Source organism: Physella acuta, unplaced genomic scaffold (genome assembly GCF_028476545.2).
Source record: "Physella acuta isolate Inbredline_101_S28 unplaced genomic scaffold, ASM2847654v3 ptg001658l, whole genome shotgun sequence".
NCBI classification, from domain to species: Eukaryota; Metazoa; Mollusca; class Gastropoda; family Physidae; genus Physella; species Physella acuta.
Window position 1 is genome coordinate 95,001 of NW_026733171.1, and position 26,519 is coordinate 121,519.

The following is a 26,519-nucleotide window of genomic DNA, read 5'->3' on the forward strand; positions in this document are numbered from 1 at the left end:
TCTATGTAAAGATACCAATAGATATGTAGCTATGTAAAGATACCAATAGAAATGTAGCTATGTAAAGATACCAATAGATATGTAGCTATATAAAGATACTAATAGATTTGTATCTATGTAAAGATACCTACAGTGTAATAACATGTAATGTCTGAATAGAAGTCATGGGCAATGATAAATGGTGTTGTGAATGAGGTAAGTGTTGTGTGAGGTTGAGCTAAGTGGTCAACACCAATGATGTATATTGTGAATGAGCTAAAGGGGTGTGTGAAGTTGAGCTAATGGAAGACATGAACAATGATGAATGTTGATGTTAATGAGCTGAGGGTGAGTAGGGGTGAGTGGGGGTGATCGAGGGAGAGTGAGGGAGAGTGAGGGAGAGTGAGGGAGAGTGGGGGTGAGTGATGGTAGGAGAGGGTGAGTCAAGGACGGGAGAGGGTGAGTTAAGGACGATTACCCCCTCCCCCCGTCAATACTCCTTACCACTTACCAAACTTTCAAAGTCGGAATAGATTATTACCAGGTTTATTACCCCCCCCCCCCCCCCCCCATCACATCCCTTTTAACCCCGTAATAATTTTTCGGGTAACTATTCAAACGGCACCCGGGCAAACGTCCATTTGGGCACAAACAGTATTCTTGAAAACGCATTAGGGTATAAATCTTTTGGGCAAAAGTAAATAACACGTGTTAGTATAATCTGCAGCGCTACCACTGGGGAGGGGGATGGAGGGGGGGGGGGGGGGAATGCCAAAATTATCCACCAACGTTGCATTAGAAAAACCACAACTAAAATTTGTAATTTTAAATATACTTTCTTCACACAAAAACTGCTTAATAATTTATGAAGCAAACGATATTTGATGTAGTACGTTATCTATAAATAAATATCGGGTTTTCCCGATAATATTATTCCTTTTCATCTTATCCGTATAATTTTTTTTCCGGTCAACAAGACTTTGATAGCCGGTGAACTCAATTTTTTCGTGTGCCCAATCAGAGCCGGGGATCAAGGACACGTGACCTTGCCGTAACGCGCGCGCCCCCTGGCGTAGGTGGCGTTGATGCAAATAGCGAGGAAGATTTGGGCGCGGAAGTGCTTTCTGAAGCAGAAGTTAGTGGACGGGAGCCGCGGGCTGCTGGGGTTAATGATACACTGATTGGATGCAATCAGAGCAGGGGCGTCACTTAGGAGATGGGGCAGGGGCGTCACTTGGAGAAGGGTCAGGGGTGTCACTCGACAGGGTGGTAGGGTTGTTATTCGGGAGAAGAGGTAGGGGCGTCGCTGGGGGTTAATGATACACCGTGTGGACGCAATCAGAGCAGCGGCGTCGCTCAGGAGATGGGGCGGGGGCGTCACTAGGGAAGAGTGGCAGGGGCGTCACTCGACAGAGGTGGTAGGGGCGTCACTGGGAGAAGGGGTAGGGGCGTCACTGTGAGAAGGGTTAGGGGCGGGCATGTGTGTAGAATTTGGGGATGTTTGGGGATGGGCTAGGCATTTATGTGGGGCAAAGGTAAGTATTTGTGTGTGGGGGGGGGGGAGAGTGTAGCATTTGTGTGGAGTTGGGAAACATATTTGTGTGGGTTTGGAGTGGGTAATTTGTGTGGGGATTTTTGTGGCCGTGTGCACAAAATGGAATCGGCAAATTTTAATTAAAAATTAAAACGAGATAATTCGCTAATTAGCGCATTAGCATGACCATTTTTTAAACGAATTATTTTATTTTTTGGTTATTCGGCTAAATTAGTCAGTTGTCCGGTCTGAACCGGTCCTTAGACTAAATTAGCCGTGTGACTAAATCGGACAATTCTGAGCATTGTTTGAGTAACTGTTAAACCAGTCGTTCTATTCGTTTTCCCCAAACACGTAGCTAAAATTCCAAACTTAATAAACTCAGTTCCACTGTTGCACGCATTGTCAAGGGAGGTAAAAAGTGTCAAATTAACTCCCTTGTCAACCGGTAGCGCCCCGTGAGTTGGAGTCAGCAATTATCAGTGTTGGCAAATTCACACACACCCTGTGCCTTTTTGGCACCACACGTCATAATTTAATTTCTGCAATCACACTGGTTAATTAAATATGTTGACGCGCCTCGTTAAATAATTAGGAGCTAATTAGTACTGCAAGAATGTCCCAAGGCATATTTGTGTCAAGGTTTTGTTAATCACATTGCCGGCGTTAACGTTCCCTTCTGCCGTTCTTTATTTCCCCACCGGCGTTTATTATTCCCTGTAAGCACCTATCATTCCTAGCTTGCGTCTATCCTTTCCTGTGAGCGTTCTTCATTCCCTTCATGCGTTCTTAATTCCCTTATGTGACCAGCACATCCTTCATTCTACCAGCATTCCCTTAATGCGTCCATAATACCATTCATGCTTTTAATCATTTCCACGTCAAGGTTCTATCAATTTCTTCATGTTTCGAACAATCCTTGTATGCTTTAATAAACATTCCATTCAGGGTTCCATAATTCCCTTCATCATTTCACTTCATGCCCCTATCAATCCCCGCATGCGTTTATCATTCTCTTCATGCGCCCTCTATTCCCTTCATGGTTCTAGCATTCCCTTCATGTCTATATCATGGGTTTATCATTCCCTTCATGGTTCTATCATTCCTTTCATTTGTTTATCATTCCCTTCATGCCTATATCATGCGTTAACATTCACTTCATACGTCCACCATTCCCTTCATGGTTCTACCCTTCCCTTCAAGCTTCAAGCTTCCATCGTTCCCCGCATGCGTTTTTCATTCCCTCTGGCGTCCACCATTCCCCTATTATCATCCCCACGCTCTGTCAGAAGAATTAGTTGTATGTTTTACGTTAAATTATCAATAATTGGTGCACTAAGGTCAGTCAGGAACCCATATAAGCTGGGTTGACTCAAGGAGGTCTTACGTTCTCAAGCCACAGATCCGAACTCGAGACGTTTGGGTAAGTAGTCGTACGCCCCAACATCTGTCTACGCCGTCCTATAATTAAAATACAATTAATTCAACTTTGTAAAAAAATATTTTCCTTTTTACAGAATGACGAGAACAATATTACAAAAAGGCTAACGACGCCAACACCATTTAGATTCAAACGACGTAGCCGCTAATGCACTTAGATCCAGTGCTTAATGTGACTTTGAAAGTACAGAAAACAGTTCACAATTACCAACTGGCAAGTTTACCTCCGTTGTTGTCATATTCACTCAGTGGAGAAACTCGATGCAGCGCTTTCCTGGCCAGTTGGCGCGAGATTCAATCGGTATTACGTCCCCTCAGTATTATCTTGTTCTAACTACAAATTTTGATTTTTTCGAAAAACTCAACCCTATGATGTAGAAAAGCACTATGTTCAATCTCCACTTATCTACGTGACTCTAAGTCATCTGCTTCCTACCAAACTTTTCAATTTCACATTGTTCTAACTACAAGTTGATGCATTTGGCCAGTATAATCTTGTTCTATGTCAGTTTTATAATATGATTCTGTTCTAACAGTATATAATCTATATAAAATTAACGCATAAATTTTCCTTGGATACGCTAGAATTATAATGTTCTATGTCCGATTCTGCCAATGAAATCAGCTGTTTAAGTCATGTGACTTGTGCGTCGTTGATCAAAATGGCGGCGTGTGAACACCTTGTAGTCGATTTTGGTTGTCATGCAAATAAACTGACTGAATTACCAGATCCTGAATCGTAAGTATATTTATCTTTTATATGTTGTCTTAACTGTGTTATTTTACACATATTTAGTTCAAAGTTTGTTAAAATATCTTAATTAATAATAGGCCTAATATTGTTAATGTATACCGTAGTATACGCCTATACTAATACTAATTGTATTGTTTAGTAGTATAGTAGTTTAATAGTATCTGTAGGGTTTACTTTGTATTTATATTATCAAAATCATAATGAGGAAGTGTTCCAATATACGGATGATGAAAACAATGTCTTTGTTACAGATCAAAATGTAAAGTAATTCATTGTTAGTAACTTATTAGTCTTAAAACCATGATAAGTTTATTCCTGGTTTTCAGTTTAGTATTAGTGTAGCAGAGGGGGGTGGGGAAATAAGTCCTTCTGTTTTTGCACTTTGTACTGATGTAGTCTAGCTTTATTTCTATCCACAGAGAAGTGTGAAAGAGAACAATAAAAACAACAGAGACCTGGAAATGCAGTGTCAATGATATGGATATTGGCGCTGCCTGTATTCAAGTTGCGCAGCATCATTATGAGAAAAGAAACAGTGTTTATGTATATTCTCAATATTCAATTACAAGATTGGTTGTTTTTTAATTAGGGAACTGTGTATATTGTGTAAAATTAATACATTATTTTTTAAGCTAATTCCTGAGATTTGCATTTATTGTATTAATACTTTAATTCCAGTTGTATCACAAGGCTGGGGGCGTGGTGTGATCCGCACGTGACGCCATTTAGAGGGCGACACCAATGTGAAAAACACTAAAATTTACAGCCAATATAATTCTTTATCCAGTTAATCTTAAAATAAAATTATAGGGTAGAGGGGTGACACAAAACCAAAAATGTAAAATTGTAAGAGGTGGAGGGTTGACACCCTCAGTTACCACACCGAGTGTCACCCTAACTAGACTCGCCACTGACTAAATCAAATTATGTTAAGGTATGCAGATAAGCCAAAGTTACAGAATAAACTTTACATTTTAATGCACAAACCCACTTATAAAGAACACTTAGAAAAGAAAAGCCTGAAACATCTCCCAGTATACCGGAGTTTACAATTCAGTCGAATAAAGTGGGCTCCCTAAATTCAGCAGAAAAGAAGAAAGATTTGAAAAAAAATGATTGACAGAAAATTTCTAAATTACAAAGCCTTTAACAGTACGTTTTTAAAGCACTGTCGGCGAGTGTTATTTTTGCTTAAACTGTTTTGATTATAAAAACAAAGTTTATGTATTTTCTCAATATTCATTATTACAAGTTCTTGTTATTTTTGTTATTTTTGTTTTTTTTGTTTTTTTAAACGGCTCATGGTGTAGAATTAAAACATTAAAATCTATTGAACCTATCTATTGACTTGTGAATTCATTTTATTAATACATTAAATCAAAATTCTGTATGCAAAAGCATACTTACAACTTAAAATATTACTTGTTCTGTAATGTAGTGCAAAAAATATTTTTTGCACATTGCGGTAATCAAAAATATGAAAGTAAAGACCGGAAACAATAGGATAGAAAACCAGAAGACATTGCTCATACAAAAAGTAGATGATACTTCTAGAAAAGCTATTATAACTGCCTAAAAAACACAAAATTTGACTTAGAACATTATACAATTTTTGAAACCTGATCACTTTCGTCGTATTTTGTTCTATCTCAAAAGTGAAAAATAATTATTATGGTCTTCTAATGGTACACAAAGTAATAAAAATAACTTGGATGCTCATTGCTTAATGCCCTTTAACATTTTATCTAAAACAAAATTAATTGGAACAGTTTAAATATAAGAATCAGACCACATGAAACTTCAGATGCGTTTTTCTCAAAACTACATTTTGAGAGATAGAACAAGATTTAGAGGAGACAGGAAGTGACGTCACAGCTAGTCATCTGTCCTCATGTTAGGGGTTAGTAGGGGGGGGGGGTCTACCTGGGCAGAAATAGATAAACTTGCCCTTTCATGTCTATCGGTCTATGGGGGCCGATGAAGTAGAGTTAACCTGTTTATGTGATCTCGATATATGAAGGGATAGTGTGGTCAATACTATACCCAGTCGTCTCTATTTTCCCCAAGTTTGAGTCAGGTACACTTCAGCTCTGGGTGGATTCGAACCTGGTATCTGAAATCGATATTTTCGGGTTAGCAATCATGCGATCTATCGTCCAATCAAGCAGTCGATGGTGTGGGCATTTAGGCTGTGTATTAAGTCCACAGGGTGGACCTTATACTGACGGAAACCTGTGGATAAAATGTATGTTATGTTAGGATTTTACAACCATTGAAAAAATTTTAAGGAAGCTTTTATATCATTTTAAAATGATCCTTTTAAGGTATTGTTTTTATATTTTAAAAAATAATTTAAAAAAAATTATTTTCGCACAATTGTTTTTACATTCTGGTTAGGTAAAAAAATATGCGATAATCAGAGTTTCTTCCAGGTATCTCTACGGGGGGAAGCAGCCCCCCCCCTCCCCCCCCCGAAATTTTTTTACCGCCCCCCCCCCCCCGAACGGAATGAAATTTATATAATTTATATAGAAAATAAATACTTTTAACAGGGTCCGCCCCCCCCTCCCTAAGAAAGTTTACCGCCCCCCCCCCCCCCGAAAATTTCAAGTGCCCCCCCCCCCCCCCCCCCCCCCCACCGGAGAAAAAAGTCTGGAAGAAACACTGGCGATAATTAAGGTAATTAATAAAACAACACGACACTTAACAAAAGACTGCCACCATAAACATTAACACGACATACGTCATAGTTGATACTGACATAATGTTAACAAACCGAGAGTGATCTCCCCTAAACTTTCTCGAATATTCTTAATCAATTTTTAATACTTACAGTTTTAAAAATAGAATAAAATCTCGTAGAAAAAATAATTGCACACCAAGTGAACGCCAAATAAAAAAGTGCATAATAGTGCACAATATTATTAGTACTTTAAAAATTTACATTAGTTTTTTGAGAAATCGGAAGTAGCGTAAACGGAAGGTAGAGAATTAGATCTTTTACTTACATGTGAAATTTCATTTATCTATCTGAAAAAGTACTTAAGTTATAGGTTTTTGAAAAATTCAAAGTAAAAAAAAAAACACTTCCGGTTATCGGAAATCGCTCAAAACTTGATACGGATCTACGATTTTGATAAAATACTTATATATGAAATTTCATCAGCCAAGCTGTAACGGTACTCAAGTAATCGTGTTTACACACAGACAGACAGACACACACACACACACAGACATACAGACATACGGACAAGATTGCAAAATTATGTTTTTCCGTATCAGTGAGGTGTAAAACGTCGAGATTTGTAAAAATCTCGATTTTTTTTGCACGATTACAATACTTTCTCTATACTTCGTATATACGAGAAAGTAAAAACGCAATTTAACGTAATAATGTGTATCTTCCTTTCTCATCACCACAATAGCAAGTAAACAGTGTCAAGAAATCACCCAAATCTAAACCTTATCTCCAACACAACACACACAAAAAAATCTTTGTGTCTAGAACAATCAGGTAATTAGGAAGTCCATGACACAACTCGAACCACATCCTCACTTTTTCATGATTCCATACACCAGCACCTTATAGGTCAGCACTTACTTAAAGCGTGCACCTTATCAGCTGGTTCTGTTTCATCATAGTAAAATATACGTTCAGCATATCCTAGTTCTACTTTCAACATATCCTAGATCTAGTTTCATTATATCCTAGATCTACGTTCAGCATATCCTAGTTCTATGTTCCACACATACTAGATCTAGTTTCAACATATCCAGTGGCGTAGGCAGGGGGGGTTAGGGGGGTCATAACCCCTCCATAGACCCCTCGGTATATATATATATATATATATATATATATATATATATATATATATATATATATATATATATATATATATATATATATATATATATATATATATATATATATATATATATATATAAAGTATGAGGGTGGTGTAAATCGAAAGTTTGAGGGGGGGGGGGGGGTGTAAATCGAAAGTTTGAGGGGGGGGGGGTGAAAATCGAAAGTTTGAGGGGGGGTCTAAATCGAAAGTTTGAGGGGGGGGGGGGTGCAAATCGAAAGTTTGTCCCCGGGTAAAAATTTGAACCCCCTTCCCCCGCCATGAGACGATCCTGGCTACGCTACTGATCATATCCTAGATCTAGTTTCAGCATTTCCTAGTTCTACTTTCATCATATCCTAGATCTAGTTTCAGCATATCCTAGTTCTGCTTTCAGAATATCCTAACTCTAGTTTAATCATCTCCTAGATCTACTTTCATTCTATCCTAGTTCGACTTCCATCCTATCCTAGATGTACTGTCATCATATTTTAGATGTACTTTTATATCCTCGATTACAGATCTACTTTTATCTTAATGATCATAGTTCTACTTTTAGGATATCCTAGATCTAGTTTCATCATCTCCTAGATCTACCATCATCCTATCATAGTTCTACTTTCATCCTATCATAGATCTACTGTTGTCATATCTTTGATCTACATTATCCTATCCCAGTGGTGGAACTACAGTTCCGCAAGACCCCGAAATGTGGGGGGTGGGGGGCACGCCATTTAGGGGCCCAAAGCCAACCATAATAAATTTTGATAGTTAAATTAAAAAATAAATTTCTTGCATTTTGGACTTGATGGTTGGTTTGTAAAAAGATTGCCTTAGCTGCAGCTGGATTATCTTTATTCTATAGACACCACCCCACGCTCTTGTATATGCTTTTTCACTTTGTTTTTAAACCACTTTGAAAGCCGAGTCCTCTTTCTCCTACTATCAAACAAAAGCTGTTGTCGGCAAAATTATTTTGAAAAAAAAAAAATCCAAGTCCATTTGCGCGAGAGGCCGCTAGATATTAAGACGACTTTAGCTTCTTTATATACATACATATATATATATATATATATATATATATATATATATATATATATATATATATATATATATATATATGTATATATATATATATACATACATATATATATATATATATATATATATATATATATATATATATATATATATATATATATATATATATATATATATATATATATATATATACGGGGCCCAACCATATTTGGTGGGGTGGCCCTTTTTTTTCTAGTTCCGCCACTGTCCTACCCATGATCTACTTTCATCCTATCCTAGATTTACTTTCATCCTGTCCTGCTTGTGGTTTCACTGTATCATCTTTTTTATACAAACATACGCCCTACACAACACTTGAAGAAAAAGGCTGAAACTTCAGTTTAAGACATTTCTCGTATATTAATAACTGAAAGGTACAGATTGAGGAGTCCTTAGAATTATTTAGCATTGGAGACTGGAGGCTACTTACTTTGTTTATTTGTTACGTTATTATTTTAATGTTTTAAAAAAAATAAAAGATATCGATGTGGGAAAAAAGCAACAACAACAATAACAACTACAAAAAAAAAGAAAACAATATACAAACTAACAACTTAAATTAAAATTCTAGTTTAACCGTCAGTTTAAATATATCTTTTAAAAAAAAATTCATTTCAATTTGGCAACTACGGGTGGGGTGATCTAACGCAAATGAACACCTACCCCTTGCAGTATGACGTCATAGTGCGTTATATAACCGAGTTTAAAGATAAACAGAACACACGTGACCATACGATAGAGTCCGCGTGACCAAATGAAAACATGGTTCTGGTAGTCTAAAAATAGACAACACGATGGCGGTCTAGTTACGGTTTTTTTTCTGTAAAAATACGATAAAATTATGTTTATGTTTTTCTTTTAAATAATAAACATCAAAATGGAATAAATGTAAAAAAAAATAGATGTTTAAACTGTGGACATGATCGTAGAATCGAAATATGCACAGAACGTCTACAAAATTGAGAGAGAAGTGATTTAAAAAACTGATTTGCTGCCTATTATTTAAATCACAACCGTGAATATGGGCTTGCTATATCAAAACGATATCAAATTACACGGCACAGTTTGATTTACAATTCAATTTACACATACAGTTTGTCTACAAATTAGGTATAGTGAAACGATTACAATTTTTTTTTGCTGCTTTTCGATTTAAACAATAAACGTCAATAAGGGTTAAATATGTGTTTATAGTAATTGGTTCAATTAGTGCGGAAATGATTAAGGAAAAATTAAAAAGAGCGACAGGAGAATATAAAATGGAGAGTTTAGTAAGAGGCTTAATGCTCTTCAAGAAAGACCAAAAGAAAAGGTGTTCTTAATGTTATTGATAATGATGATAATAATAATGACCACGATGATTATGATAATGATGATGATAATGATGATTACATATGACGATGATGATCATCTTACTCTCTACACCAAACTATTCATTATTTACATGATGGCTGACTAATCACCCACCCTCAAGGGCTACGGATAAAAATAGCTTGACGTCATTCGTCCTAATTAGCGGCTGAGCTTGATAGAGACTTTTTTACAATCAAGAACAGCTTCATAGCTGCCCCACCCCACACTGCATACAACTCTATCCCCCATCCCTTCCAAATTTACTTTAGCACGTTCAGAGAAAGATGCGGAGTGTCCCCAAAATATAGCTGGCTAGTTTTTGTAACAAAAAACACTCGAGATTATTTTTTTCGAATTTTCCAAATTTTCTTTAGTGAAATACCAGTAAATTTAGCATTAGTTTTAATGGTATTTCAACATACAAAATTTTGAAATTTTGAAAAAAATATATTTTAGATTGTTTTCTGCTACAAAATACATAGCAGTTAACTCTATTGGAGTTAGTAAAAAAAGGATCAATGATTATTTGATCAATGTATATGTGTGATTTTAAACTTGGTACCTCCACAAAAGGTTTTTTTTTTTCAAGACGGCTGCCGTCGCCATGGCAACCATACTTTCAGCAGATTCCCTGATGCATGCAGATATTTTATTTTAAGTACCCTAGCGTAGGTACACACAAATAAATAAGTAAAGCTTATTAGTTAAGAATTTGTTTTTTTTTTCGGCAGCCTACCCCATTAAAAAATCTTTATAAAAATTATTTTTAAAATGCATTGAAAATGAGAAAATAAAACAAATACGTGTACATTTAAATAAAGCAGTTTTTGGAAACAAGGTCACGCGAGTAAGAATATATGATTGGTAACATAATTGATGAGACCCTCTTAATATATTTCGTCAGCCTTTTTTTCTTGGACCGCGGCAACACGCGGCGACGGGCACGCTAGTAAGAACATTAAACAAATTTGCTTTGGTAGTTCATGAAATCCCCTACGCATTTTGGCTACAAACCTAACCAATAAACTAATTTTGGTAGATTTCGTCTTATTAGTTGATTTAAACTTGTAAATTATATCATAATTTAAAATAGGAAATATTTATCACTGTATTATTTTAATTAAATGCAAACAACCTAAATACTATCGTCCTATGTAATGCTGACAATTGTATTTGCTAGACTATGTGTATTAAATCAGTAATAATTATGGCCAATACATGTTTAAGTTAGCCAATTGATTAAAATCGAACGTTTTTAATGCAGCATACTACCTATAGGCCTACATGTTCAATTTGCGATTTTAAAGTGATATATGATTAAACAAATTGCTCATAATTTTTATTTACAAAAAACCAAACTAGTCAAGGAAAGATAATTTCTTTACTGTGTTCTGCTTACCGTGCTTATAAAAAAAACTAATTTAGTCTTAACTCTATGAAGTTTTCTCATTATCCCAAACGTTATTAAAACAATTTCAAAAAGAAAACCATTGGAAAGATTATTAAATTATTTTAAAAACGTTCAAAATTATCAAGAGTTGAGAAACGAAATGATAAAATGTCTTGTTTTATAGAAAAGAATCAACTGAAAAAGTAATTGCTCCGTGTAAATGGAAACACGAAATAAGTCAAATTTAATGTCACGATGCATTGTCTTTATGTCTTGATCCACGTACCAATTACGAACCGTATCTGTCAGTTAGAAGTGCCTGCAATTTCGCTCGGCCGTTTCGATCTAGACAGACTGACGATAGACAGAGGAAGTGAGTTAAATAACAGCTTGTAAAAAGCGTAATTACCGAAAACAACCGAAATAATTAGTCACTTGGTTCTTGAGATAAAACTGAGGTCAAATCGTTTAAATTTTAACAATAATCAGTACGTTTGTTTTAAAAACAATAACTTAAAATTAAAAGAATGAAACGAAACAGGCACGATGTCAGAAAGTGTGACTTCGTGATTACCAATTTGGGACAGTGACCTACATTAAAAAAAAAAACAACTTATCTCTGTAATAATTTTCAGCGTGTCGTCAACTTTTTTAAATTATTAAAATCTAAACCCCTCTGTTGTACACGATTTTTTTTCTTTTTAATTTACAGAAGAGCTATTTAAGGAAGGCAACATGCCTTGGAGATCAAGACTTTCGAAGAGCCCGATCTAACACAAAACATCACGCAGCTGAAGTGGGAAAAGCTAAACACATACATTTACTGAGCAACCATGAGGTTCTTTTTCGCCGTCGCCATCGGCATACTTGCCATACAAGGTATTTATATATCATTACTTTATCCATTTTAAGTTTAATCATGTTTTATTTTAAATATGTAGCTAATTTTTCACGTCTTGCTTATAAATGGGGGGGGGGGGGATTTTTTTGACTCGCGTTTGAATAAAAATAGGAAAAAAAAACTATTTACGGTAGGAAAATTCGTTAAAGGCGGAAAATTATATTTGGCCAATAAAACTTAATTTACACAAATACATAAAGTTTATTAGGTTACAGTTTAAAAAAAAAAATTAAACTGCGGATGTTTGCAAGAAAGCAAAAAAAAAAAAAAAATCTACATTAATGCGAAGTTTGTTTTTTCTAACTCTTTTTTTTTTAAGAAAAGTGAAACGGTCAATTTGAATTATAAAAAAACAAACAACAACTAAATAAAGAACTGAGAATGTAGTACATTAGTCTGATCAAAGCCATTTAAGTATAATAAATTGTAACGCTATATTCCACGCAGTTGTCAACTCAGCTTCCATATTTCGGGCTGATGAGCACGCTGGCAACCACCCAACCCCACCAGTCAAACGCGCTGATGAGCACGCTGGCAACCACCCAACCCCACCAGTGAAACGCGCTGATGAGCACGCTGGCAACCATCCAACCCCACCAGTCAAACGCGCTGATGAGCACGCTGGCAACCACCCAACCCCACCAGTCAAACGCGCTGATGAGCACGCTGGCAACCATCCAACCCCACCAGTGAAACGCGCTGATGAGCACGCTGGCAACCACCCAACCCCACCAGTCAAACGCGCTGATGAGCACGCTGGCAACCACCCAACCCCACCAGTGAAACGCGCTGATGAGCACGCTGGCAACCACCCAACCCCACCAGTCAAACGCGTTGATGAGCACGCTGGCAACCACCCAACCCCACCAGTGAAACGCGCTGATGAGCACGCTGGCAACCACCCAACCCCACCAGTGAAACGCGCTGATGAGCACGCTGGCAACCACCCAACCCCACCAGTCAAACGCGCTGATGAGCACGCTGGCAACCACCCAACCCCACCAGTCAAACGCGCTGATGAGCACGCTGGCAACCACCCAACCCCACCAGTCAAACGCGCTGATGAGCACGCTGGCAACCATCCAACCCCACCAGTGAAACGCGCTGATGAGCACGCTGGCAACCATCCAACCCCACCAGTCAAACGCGCTGATGAGCACGCTGGCAACCACCCAACCCCACCAGTCAAACGCGCTGATGAGCACGCTGGCAACCACCCAACCCCACCAGTCAAACGCGCTGATGAGCACGCTGGCAACCACCCAACCCCACCAGTGAAACGCGCTGATGAGCACGCTGGCAACCACCCAACCCCACCAGTCAAACGCGCTGATGAGCACGCTGGCAACCATCCAACCCCACCAGTGAAACGCGCTGATGAGCACGCTGGCAACCATCCAACCCCACCAGTCAAACGCGCTGATGAGCACGCTGGCAACCACCCAACCCCACCAGTCAAACGCGCTGATGAGCACGCCGGCAACCACCCAACCCCACCAGTGAAACGCGCTGATGAGCACGCTGGCAACCACCCAACCCCACCAGTGAAACGCGCTGATGAGCACGCTGGCAACCACCCAACCCCACCAGTCAAACGCGCTGATGAGCACGCTGGCAACCACCCAACCCCACCAGTCAAACGCGCTGATGAGCACGCTGGCAACCACCCAACCCCACCAGTCAAACGCGCTGATGAGCACGCTGGCAACCATCCAACCCCACCAGTGAAACGCGCTGATGAGCACGCTGGCAACCATCCAACCCCACCAGTCAAACGCGCTGATGAGCACGCCGGCAACCACCCAACCCCACCAGTGAAACGCGCTGATGAGCACGCTGGCAACCACCCAACCCCACCAGTCAAACGCGCTGATGAGCACGCTGGCAACCATCCAACCCCACCAGTCAAACGCGCTGATGAGCACGCTGGCAACCACCCAACCCCACCAGTCAAACGCGCTGATGAGCACGCTGGCAACCACCCAACCCCACCAGTCAAACGCGCTGATGAGCACGCTGGCAACCACCCAACCCCACCAGTCAAACGCGCTGATGAGCACGCTGGCAACCACCCAACCCCACCAGTCAAACGCGCTGATGAGCACGCTGGCAACCACCCAACCCCACCAGTCAAACGCGCTGATGAGCACGCTGGCAACCACCCAACCCCACCAGTCAAACGCGCTGATGAGCACGCTGGCAACCACCCAACCCCACCAGTGAAACGCGCTGATGAGCACGCTGGCAACCACCCAACCCCACCAGTCAAACGCGCTGATGAGCACGCTGGCAATCACCCAACCCCACCAGTCAAACGCGCTGATGAGCACGCTGGCAACCACCCAACCCCACCCGCATTTTAATCATAACACTGCTGCATAAATGAAATAAAATCTTTTATAAAGAAAGAAAAAATTCTACTGTTTTTGTTTTTATTATTATTATTACAAACTTTTAATATTTAATTAACTCAATTCTTTGTCTGTCGTCAATCTGTCGTCAGTATGTCGTCAGTCAGTCTGTCTAGATCAAAACGCCCGAGCGAAATTGCAGGCACTTCTTCCTGACAGATACGGTTCGTAATTGGTACCTTGGTCAAGACATGAAGACAATGCAACATGACATTCAATTTGACTTAATTGGTCGCCTGACTAATTTTTTATGAATTAATTAAAAATATGAACAACTAAGTAGGCAGTCATATCCAACTACTCCACACGTTCAATAGCGCGTCATCACGTTCAGTAGGTGCGCAATGGCTTTTAGTCATGTAACTCTATTGTAAATAAAAACATGTAAGGTACTAAAAAAACAATTTCATAAAAAAAAAACGTTTTAATAACAAGCTTTTATGTAATCTATCCTAATATATAAAAGGCCATGTGCGCTCTTCTCTCTCTCTCTCTCTCTCTCTCTCTCTCTCTCTCTCTCTCTGTCTGTCCGCAAAATATTTTCGCCGAACATCACGTCAGAATCGGCAGCGATATATGGATACCTTTATACGGACTTTTGTTGAAAACAATATGTTAGATGTTATAAATGTATAACCACAATTTTATTTAAAGAAGAAAAATAAAAAATCATCTAGATCTAGAGATTCTAGATCATTTAGATCTAGAGATTCTATATCATATAGATCTAGATATTCTAGATCTATATGATCTCGATCTACGGAAAAACTAGACTTACACAGATGTAGACCATACCTAGATCTAGAATCTATTCAAATAATACATTTCTATACTAAAGTATTTCAGGCCTTAATTACTTTATTAAAATCTTTGTTTATCTATGCAATTTGCTAATCTCTATAATATATAAAGCTAAGTTGTCGGGTGCCCGATAGGGCACCACCTGGCGCCGCAGGCGCTTCAAATTTTTCAGGATCTTGCCTTGGGTCGACAGAACACGGGGGCCGGTTGGCCGAAAAGTCTACGATGAGGGGGTCAAAACTGACCTCGACTGACCGGCGCCTTATATGGGCGAATTAATTAAGCATTCAAATTCTCAATGTTTTCAAAAGCCTAAGCTAAGCTGGGCAGCATGCCTAGTAAACTACAAAAACTCAAGTTTGTTTACATGTTTGAATATTTATTTGTTTTTTTTTGTTTGTTCGTTTAGTCACAGGAGAGAATCTGCACTATGTGTAGAGCTGTAAAATAGTATTTAGGTAGAGAACAATTTTCTTTTTTAAACAGACAGTTAATCACAAATTTATTTAAAGAGGTTAATTAATTTATTGATTTATTCATTGGTAGATTAACCACATTAATTATAAAAGTTAAGAACAATGACTTTACTTATAGTGAATAGTGACGTCACATGATTTATTTACTTTTTACAACAACAATGGTGGCTTCCATCGAAGATTTTGTTGCCTCTATTCAGAAGTATAACGCATTATATAGCTAATTTTCTGTCGGCTATAGTTTTAAGGATACGTCCGTTTGCTATTTTTTATAACATTCCAACACTAATATAAATTTTCAACAGTCATCTAGATCTAGAATCTAAATATCAGCTGTCGAATGGAGTTATTTATAGATCTAGAATCCAGGTCAAACCAAAATTAATTAATTAAAATTAAAAAGCATTTTAAAATCAGAATACATTATTGAGTTTCTTTATTAAACTATTTTAGTCCTTAAATATTTAATATAAATCTTTGCTTTTTAGCTTCACGGATCATCTAATCTAAGTGATTTATCTATTTAGGATTCTAGGTTCTAGATCTACGAGAAAACTCGATTTAAAACTTAAAACTTAACCAAACCAGCCGTAGAATCTAGATAAGAGTTTCTATACTAAACTATTTTAGATCTTAATTATTTTATATAGATCTAAATCTTTGTTTATGTGATAGATTGGAATCACTGACGAGGAGCCACATTGGTTGTTAACAGTAGTTTATTCACACCAGGAGGAGAGAGAGAGAGAGCGGAAGTGACGAGACACTTATATACATAAAAACATGTAAGGGACATCACTCAAGATAACAATATAAATATAATACTAATACAGAAGAGTGAGTTCCCTTGACCTCACAATTATCTCAATCTATTACATCCCTTTACCCTTAGAACACAATAACACATCTCTCAATAGAACAATTGATAGTATCCTAAAATCACCAATTATATTGTAACATGAACACTATGGTAGATTACATCCTTACAAACAATGCACAATATGCTACAACATAATCAAGATACAAAACAATGATGTCAAAGTCCTTTTGACCTTTAAAATCATAGGTCTAACTATCTGGGACTTTGATTGTCCTGCTTGGCCTTCTCAGTGGCTTTTGATTTGGTGACTCAAGATTCTGACCATTTGGATTCTCTATCTCAGGAGGTCTAGGATTTAAATCATTAACTCCAGAATTTACATTTTCTGACTCCAGACTACTTGGTTCACTCATATCAACAGAACTTGGTTGTGGAACAAACTGAGTTGGTGTGAACTGTTCAGATTTGGTGGGATTGACAGATTCACACTTATTATCTGCACAAGTTATTTTTAACTGGTCTGCATGTCTACGGACAATAAGTCCATCATTTGTTTTTACTTTATAAGACACAGGTCCTGTACATTTAACAATTTGACCTGGTATCCATTTTTCCCTTCTCCCATAATTTCTTAGATACACATTATCATTAACTGCAAATTCTCTTTCAATGGATGATTTGTCATGATTTACTTTTTGTGTATGTTGATGTTGGGAAACAGACCTTTGAACAGTTGGATGTAGTAGGTCAAGATGAGTTTTAATTTTCCTACCACATATCAATTCACATGGTGCAACACCTGTTGTTATATGAGGAGTTGTGCGGTATTTGGTTAAGAACCTGTTTACTCTTTCTCTAAGAGAAAACTTGTTACCAGTATTCATTTTTACCATAGCGGTTTTGAATATGCCTACCGCTCTTTCAGCTAAACCATTCCCAGCAGGATGATAGGGGGATGTGGTTATATGCTCAATACCATTTGCCACACAAAACAGTTTAAACTCATGAGCTGTGAAACTAGGCCCATTATCTGAAACAATTTGATCTGGTAATCCATGAGTTGAAAATATTTCCTTAAGTTCTATAATGGTATCATTTGCAGTGATTGTGTTCATGATTTTAACTTCTAACCATTTAGAATGTGAATCAATAACAATTAAGAACATTTTGTTCATGAAAGGTCCTGCGAAATCTATATGTATACGTTTCCATGGCTCGATTGGCCAGTCCCAGTTTTGCAAAGGTGCTGTAGCTGGTTGATTTGAATGTTGTGCACAGCTTGAACAAAGCTTTACATATTTTTCAATATCAGCATCCATATGTGGCCACCAGAACCATGATCTTGCTAGACTCTTCATTTTGGAAGAACCAAGATGAGTATCATGTAAAGTTCTTAAAAGTTCTTTTTGTAATATTTTGGGGATAATTACTCTTGACCCCCATAGTATACATCCATCTTCTAGACTTAACTCTGTTTTTCTTATTTTATATGGCTTTAAGTCATCATTCACAGACTCTTCAGGCCAACCATTTTTACAGTACTCATATACTTTTATTAAGCACTCATCTTTTTGTGTTTCTCTTTTAATATCATTCACATTTATATTGGAGTTATCCATGATAGTGAAGAGAACAAATACATCTTCTGGTACATAGCTCAGGCTTTGGTTTTTTTAAAGGTAATCTACTAAGGCTATCTGCACTATTCTCAGATCTAGGTTTGTATTTCAATTCATAATTGTATGCAGTTAGTGTGATAGCCCATCTTTGAATTCTTGGTGAGGCATGCTCAGGTAGGGTTTTGCTTTCTCCAAATAAACCTAGCAATGGTTTATGATCTGTAAAGATGGTGAACTTCCTACCAAACAGAAACTTATGAAATTTCTTAACACCAAAAATGATGCCTAAGCCTTCCCTATCTAACTGAGAATAATTTTTCTCAGCCTGGTTCAAAGATCTACTGGCAAAAGCAATGGGTCTGTCACCCTTCTCATCCATGTGGGACAAGACTGCTCCTACACCATCTGGTGAAGCATCACATGTTAATATAAGTCTTTTCCCTGGGTCATAGTGAGTTAGTAAGGTGTCAGAAGACAAAGCTTCTTTTGCTGTATTAAAAGCAGCTTCTTGTTGTTTACCCCAGTGCCAAGTTGCATTTTTCTGTAGCAGCTTGTACAGTGGTGATAGTTTACCAGACAGATTCCCTATGAACTTTGCATAGTAATTTATCAAGCCCAAAAAAGCTCTTAGTTGTTGGGTATTTTCAGGTTTGGGTGCTTCTTTAATGGCTTTTGTTTTCTCAGGTTGAGGTCTGATGCCTTGTTTGCTCAATATATAACCAAGAAAACTAATTTCTGTCAACATGAATTGACATTTATCTTTGTTTATCTTTAAACCTTTTTCACCAACAATTTTCAATACTTTATCAAGTGTTTCAAGATGTTCAGTGTCATTCTTACCAGTTATGTACACATTGTCAAAGTAAACACAAACATTTGGAATATCCTTAAAAATACTGTCCATGACAGCTTGGAAAATTCCAGGGCTAGATGATATGCCAAAACATAGTCTTTCATATTGGTAGAGTCCTTTATGTGTGTTTATTGTCGTATAGACTTTTGAATCTGGATGCAGTTCTAGTTGAAATGTTAGGAATAGGGTACCTATTTAGCTCTATTTGCTTATTCAGTGTAGCTTTGTAGTCTCCACAAATTCTTATAGAACCATCCTTCTTTAACACTGGCACAATGGGCGTTGCCCAATCGGAATAGTCTACCTTCTTTATGATGCCTTTAGATTCCAATCTACTTAGCTCATTTTCAATTTTATTCCTCATTGCATAAGGTGGAACTCTAGCTTTGCAGTATCTTGGATTTGTGTCTTTAATGCTTAACTTCACTGTTCTATCATTTAGTAAACCTGAATTGCCAAAAACACTTTTATTTTCAGATATAACTTTATCTAGTGAAGTAAGACTAGATTCTTTTGCATTGGTCAATGAACATATACTCTCCCAATTTAACTTAAGATTACTTAACCAGTTCCTACCTAGTAATGGTGGTCCATTTCCTTCAACCACAAGAAGAGGAAGTTTAACACTTTGACCATTATAACTCACATGAACCATACACTCTCCTATTACCGGAACATTGTCACCAGTGTATGTTGTTAGACACTTGTGACATGGCTGTAGAGGCACTGATCCTCCTGTGACAGCGTCAAAATCTTTCTTTGTGATGACTGTTAGAGATGCTCCAGTGTCAAGTTGGAAGCTGATGCTCTTACCGTTGATATTAACTAGTACATTGATGGGAGCATGACTTTTTGATTTCACAGAGAACAGGTTGAAATCCGGCTGCGAATCAGTTTGAGCATTTTCACAGGTAGAGTGGTTCATTGGTTGAGTTTGGTAGTCTTGGTGAGAGTTAACATAGTGCTGCCTTTGGTTGCGGTACTGTCTTGACTGGCTAGATTTAGCAACAGACGAAGACTTTGCAAAGCAGGCCTTGGCAATGTGACCTTGCTTACTGCACTTATAACAAGTTGCTAACTTGAACTTGCACCGATGAGATGCATGGGGACCTTTGCATCGATGACATTTTTGATAATTATTACTAGATTTAGATCTAGGCTTTGAACGTGCAGGCTGTTTAGCATAAGTTGGAATGCTCTGATGGGGTTGGTGTTTGTTGACTAACCTGCTGTTTACTGCATGGATCTCTGAAGGCGTAAGAGATCTCGCCGCATCGGATGACTGCTGGAATGAAGTTGCAAGTTGTATTGCTTTTTCTAATGTTAGATCTGACTCGAGCAGCAACTTTCTTTGAATATCAGGGTTGTTTACACCTGTCACAAACTTTTCACATAGTCTGTCAGACAGTGTGTCTCCGAATTCACAGAATCTACTTAAATGACGTAAAGCAGCAACGTATTCTGATATTGACTCGTTTGGTTGACGAGTCCTACCGTCAAATCTAGCTCGACATAGAAACTTTGATGGGGTAGGCGCATGGTGGTCTGTTAGCAATTTGCTCAGCTCGTTAAAGCTCTTAGTAGTTAGACTAGCTGGTGCGCATAAGTCCTTTAGTAGCCTAAATTGTTGAGGCCCTATGACTGTTAACAAAACAGCTCTCTTTTTGGCTTCTATCGTCACGTCGTTTGCTTCAAGGTAAAAGCTTAACCTATCTAGATAATCTTGAATAATTTCATCATTCGAATCAAATTCTTTTATTTGGCCATACAGCGCCATTATTCTAGAAATACTTAGCTAATATGCTCTAGCAAACCTCTTTTTTGCGTAAGTAGGTGCTCTTTCTAGTGGATTATTTATCCTTCGTCGCCAATGTGATAGATTGGAATCACTGACGAGGAGCCACATTGGTTGTTAACAGTAGTTTATTCACACCAGGAGGAGAGAGAGGGAGGGCGGAAGTGACGAGACACTTATATACATAAAAACATGTAAGGGACATCACTCAAGATAACAATATAAATATAATACTAATACAGAAGAGTGAGTTCCCTTGACCTCACAATTATCTCAATCTATTACAGTTTAACTATACATTGGTTAATTTGAGATCAAATTTAATTTGAAATAGTTCTAGATTTAGAGCCTATTCGCGTCAATGAAGTTTCTTACGTAGACTAAAAGTAAAATATATAATTTAATCCCTTGTTAGCGTATTCGGTTACGATGCAGGTGGCAAGGGTTCGAGACATGTTATTGTTAATTTTTTTTTAAAATGTTTATGTTAATTTTTTTCAGTTTATTTTAGATGCGAATGATAAAGTTGCCAATCGGAACTTGGCGGGATACAGGGCAGGTGAAGTAGAGTTACCTGTTTCTGTGTCCTCATCATATGAAGGGATAGTGTGGTCAGCGTCATACTCGGCTGGAATCGTTTTTTAAACGATAAAAACATGTTGTCTGAGACTTGACGGGACACTGAGCAGGTGAAGTAGAGTTGGGTAGGTCACCTGTGACGTCAGCATACGAAGGGATAGTGTGGTCAGACCCATGCTCAGCCAAAATCGGTGTTTTTAAAAGACAAAAACGTCTTTTTGAATGTGTAGTTATTTTGTTTTTATTGATGACCCCCACAGTTATCCAAGGGATGACGGGTGGTATAGTAATGCACTAAAAAGGAGAAAATAAATTATACACTACTATTTAAATAACTATAAAGAAAAGCGTGGATCTCTTCCTAAATATTAGTAAAGGTATCAAATAGATACTAAAGTGAACCACGCTTTTCTTTATAGTTATTTTAATAGTAGTGTATAATTATTTTCTTCTTTTTGTGCATAATTACATAAAAGCTTGCTATTAAAACTTTTTTTCATGAAATCTTATTATGAACTAATGTTTGTACACTTTTATTTATTTCTCTTCATCTGTTGTCATGGATCGAAACTGACGAGCGAAAATTCGACCAATTCTCACAGACCGATTCATTTCAAACTTGTCACGTGTGTCGAGTGCCAAGGACACTGCAGTCTGACATCAAATTAGACTTATATAGACGCGTTATTGATTTTGTATTAATTAATTCAAATTTTCTGAATTTTGTAGGGAAACCTTCTATTTATCGCACTCCTATACGCGCATTTCATGTTCATTTGGTGCGCAATAGTTTTTAGTTCCGCAACTCTATTGTATTAAAAATTTTGAATTTAAAAAAAATAAAAAATAAAGCGGTGATCTTCCTTAAACTTTCTCGAATATTTTTTAAACAGTAATGGGGATGCCAACTCCAGTGAAGTCGGGATATAGATGTTATAGACGTTTTAGAAACTGTAAGTGACCCGCGACCCTCATAGAATTAAAAAGTCGAAATTAGTAAGGAAATAAATCAGCACTAAAATAAGATTTTATAGTAGACTTTAAATATGAATAATTCTTGATAGCTGTTTTAATGCGATGGGTGGAATTGCATACTATTAACTAGTTTCAACATTCAAAGTTGAGTTTTTGATAACGCCAACCCCATGTCATTGTCAACATTTAATGTATTTCTTTGTTTTGTTTATAATTGTAGAAGTGTTGAAAAACTAGTCTCGCAAAGATATGTAGACACAAGAAGAACTAAAAATCGAAAGGCAATCAATTTCACGTTTGTGTATGAATGGTGCATACTACACCAAAATTGTGACAGTAGTTTTTATTTTACACGGTACGTGACGCGGAATCATTCCGCAAGTTTAAGAATTCTTCTTGTAATTCATCGGGAATAATGGCAACGTCACGGGAAGCAGAGAATAGGTTACGTGACAATGCAGATTCTTCTTTTCTCAGCTCAAGGAAATAACACCAGCATTCGTTATCAAGAGATTCAAGATGCCCAGAAACCTCTTTCAATTTTTATTGATCACACATATTCATCTGTCCGACTGCAGAGTTCCTCAAACATGGCAATATTTTCAAGATTTTTTTTGTGCCAATTTTGCAGCTTTGATAAAAATGCACGGATTATCATAAAAGTAGATAATATTTGTTCATTTTGCCTGAAGCTTCTGGTTAAGCTTATATTGATGTTCGAATATATCTGCTTGGTATGACACACTCCAACCACTCTTTGTCGATAAAGTATATCGAAAGGTCTTGTTTCCTTTGCACTTCCAAGAACAACTTGATTTCATCTTTCAATTCAAAAACACGATTCACCATATTTCCTTTTGACGGCCAGCGTACTGTAGTGTAGAAAAGCAGAACTTCGTGATCTTTATTCATGTCTTTGCACAGTTCTTTGCACATAGACGGGTGTTAGGGCTCCAGATTTAATATAATTTATGACTTTTATTAGCAATGGAGTCGGAAGAGTCTTGCTGGCGAGGGCATACCGGTGAATCATGGATTCCCCTTGGTTATGGAGATACATCTTTTATTTTCTGAAAGCACAATTTTGAACCAACAGGGCGCAACATTCGTAAAAACCTTCCGATTTAAAAAAAAAACTATTTATTTTCTCTATGATTATTTCACAAAATAGAAACTCTTCTTTGCTATTATCTGAATGAATATAATTCACAAAGACAAGCAACTGCGAACACTAGCTCACTTTTGTACATTCATCAATTTAAAAACAAAACAATGAGCTTGATTTAATTCAAAATTTGTTCTTTAACATCTACGGACATGTCTGCTATAAGCCGCTGAATAGTATTAGACATAGATATATGTTTATCTTTACTGCACAGGAGTCCCCAAGAATTAATTTCACCATCTTTAATATTCAAGGCTTTATGAATGTTTTTTTTCCTATTGTGTGAGAGGTTTTTTGCTTGATTCTGCTTGACAATTTCTAATATGGTTTCATATGTTTGCACTAATGCCGTGTTTTCTTGGTGCAAGCTTCCTGTTTAATCAAGTCTCTGCCGTTTGTAACTGACTTCATATACTCATGAATGAGAACAGCTTTGCACAGTACGCATTGTTTCTTCTCTTTTCCATTTCCAGTAATGCCGAATTTCAGATATTCTTCTATATCTTTATGTTGTTATTTCATGGCTATGGTTATAGTCTACCCGTCGGCGATCCCTCAGAAAGCCGGGGGTCATGACCCACAGTTTGGGAACCCATGTGTTAAAGTAAACATTAACACATACAGTGATTTTACTTGCATTGAATTGTCTTATTATAATTATTACGAGTTTGGTCTATTTATGTAACGACTTAATTTTTTTTTATACTCTGCAAAGTTTTCACTCTTTTGCATACGTCAACAAAAGAACGTGAAGAGAATATTAAATACACGCATATTCTAAAATATATTAAATGGATCAATATCAAATAATATTTTCGCTTAGATTTCTAGTAAAAATCGATTCATTTTAATAGAAGTAGTGCCGAATAAAACGATTTAATTAAAATGTTTAATAATTTTGCCAGTGGAAGTAATTTTAAAAAGAAATACAGCTATTTAAGTTTTAACTTTTTTTTTGTTTCTACCGCATTGATTATTATATGTTAAGGTGAATAATTTTAATAGATTAGTGTTAAATTTATTTATATTATTTCCTGTTTAGTCGGCACAGCGTTTTATAGGTTTTTAAAAATTTCTTTGATCTCATAAAAATTACTCTTTTTTTCAAGCATTATTTAACTTGCTTCCTCTCTCTGTCTGTTGTCAGTCTCTCTGTCTGTCTAGATGGAAACGCCCGAGCAAAATTTCGGGCACTTCTAACTCACAGATTCCTTTCAAAGTTGGCACGTGGGTCAAGATATGAAGACAATGGAATCTGACATTAAATTTTACTTAATTGGATACCTCATTAATTTTATGAATTAATTAAAATTTTGCCCAAATTAGTAAGCTGTCTTATCCAAGTATTCCGCACTATTATACACGCGTTATCATTTTCATTAGATGCGCAATGGTTTTCAGTCATGTAACTCTGTATAAATAAACTAATTAAAAAATAATATTCACGTAATTTAGCTTTATTATACGCCCTAGGTAAATTAACATTAACTAGCCCAATAAATTAGCACTCAATCGAATGTACCCAGCTGACTTAGATGATAGTGTAATAATTACCTTACTTGTGGTACGGGATCGAGACACATCATGTAGATATTATTTTTTTTTGTTTTAATTTTTGTTGTTTGATTTTTAATGCACAGTGCGAAATGATAACACTTACATTTGATTCTAATTTATTATTACTAGTTTGACGTTAATTTTAATAATTTCTTCATTTATGAATAAAATGAGTTTCGAGCTTAGAAAATACTATAGAAAGAAATAGAAGTTTTAAAAAAATAAAATGATAAAGTTGCCTTTCGAAACCTGGCGGGATAAGGGGCAGGTAAAGTAGAGTTCACCTGTTTCTGTGAACACGGCATATGTAGAGATAGTGTGTTCACACCCACGCTCAGCCAAGAGTTTTAAAAGGCGAAAACATGTTGTGTGAGGCTTGTTGGGGACACGGGGCCTGGGAAAAATTCACCTGCTTTTGTGACTTCAGCATACGGAGATATAGTGTGGTCAGAACCATGCTCAGTCGAAATCGGTGTTTTGAAAGACAAATATATGTCTGAGGTGTGACGTCTTTGTAAATGTGGGTCTGGCTTTTTGTGACTATATGTGACAGAAGGGAGGGAGGGAAAGATAAAAATCGTAAAACAAACGTGATGTCGTTTATGGATGACCCCGGAAATCCAGTTATCCAAGGATAACGGGTAGTCTAGTTCCTTTTAATATCAACAAAACAAACCAAAAACATAAAATGATTAAGTGCTAGAAATCATCTTTCATCATAAGTTAAAAACGGTAAAATAGTGTCTAGCGTAAAACATTACTTGAGTGAGGGTCAGAGCAGATTCTAGAATGCTATTATCTATTTATTATAATGTAAAACATTAATCATAACGTCCAATTAATACCATTACCCCTTGGTTCGTTTACTGTATAAATAGACGTATTGTCAGAATTTATTGTTAAACTGAATATTTAAAAATTTAATAAAAAAACGTTTTAATATCAAGAATTTAATAGTAATGCACTAAAAAGTAGAAAATAATATTTTTTTTAAATATTTAAAAATACACTACCATTTAAATAACTATGAAGAAAATGTGGGTCACTTTATAAGCTGTTGGATACCTTTACTAACATTTAGGAAGAAACCCAGGCTTTTCTTTTAGTTATTTAAATGGTAGTGTATTTTAAATATTTCAAGAAAATAATTTATTTTGTAATTTCAGTGCATTATTACTAAGCGCCTGTTATT

General features: G+C 36.9%; 1 protein-coding gene across 1 annotated transcript; it reads left to right on the forward strand.

Moving 5' to 3' along the window:
• Window positions 1–12,059: 12,059 nt before the first annotated feature.
• LOC131929634 (uncharacterized) lies at window positions 12,060–14,674 on the forward strand. Its single transcript, XM_059285929.1, has 2 exons — window positions 12,060–12,254; window positions 12,724–14,674. The coding sequence occupies exons 1-2, from the start codon at window positions 12,209–12,211 to the stop codon at window positions 14,637–14,639; spliced, it is 1,962 nt and encodes a 653-aa protein (XP_059141912.1). The 5' UTR covers window positions 12,060–12,208; the 3' UTR covers window positions 14,640–14,674.
• The last annotated feature ends 11,845 nt before the right edge of the window (window positions 14,675–26,519 follow it).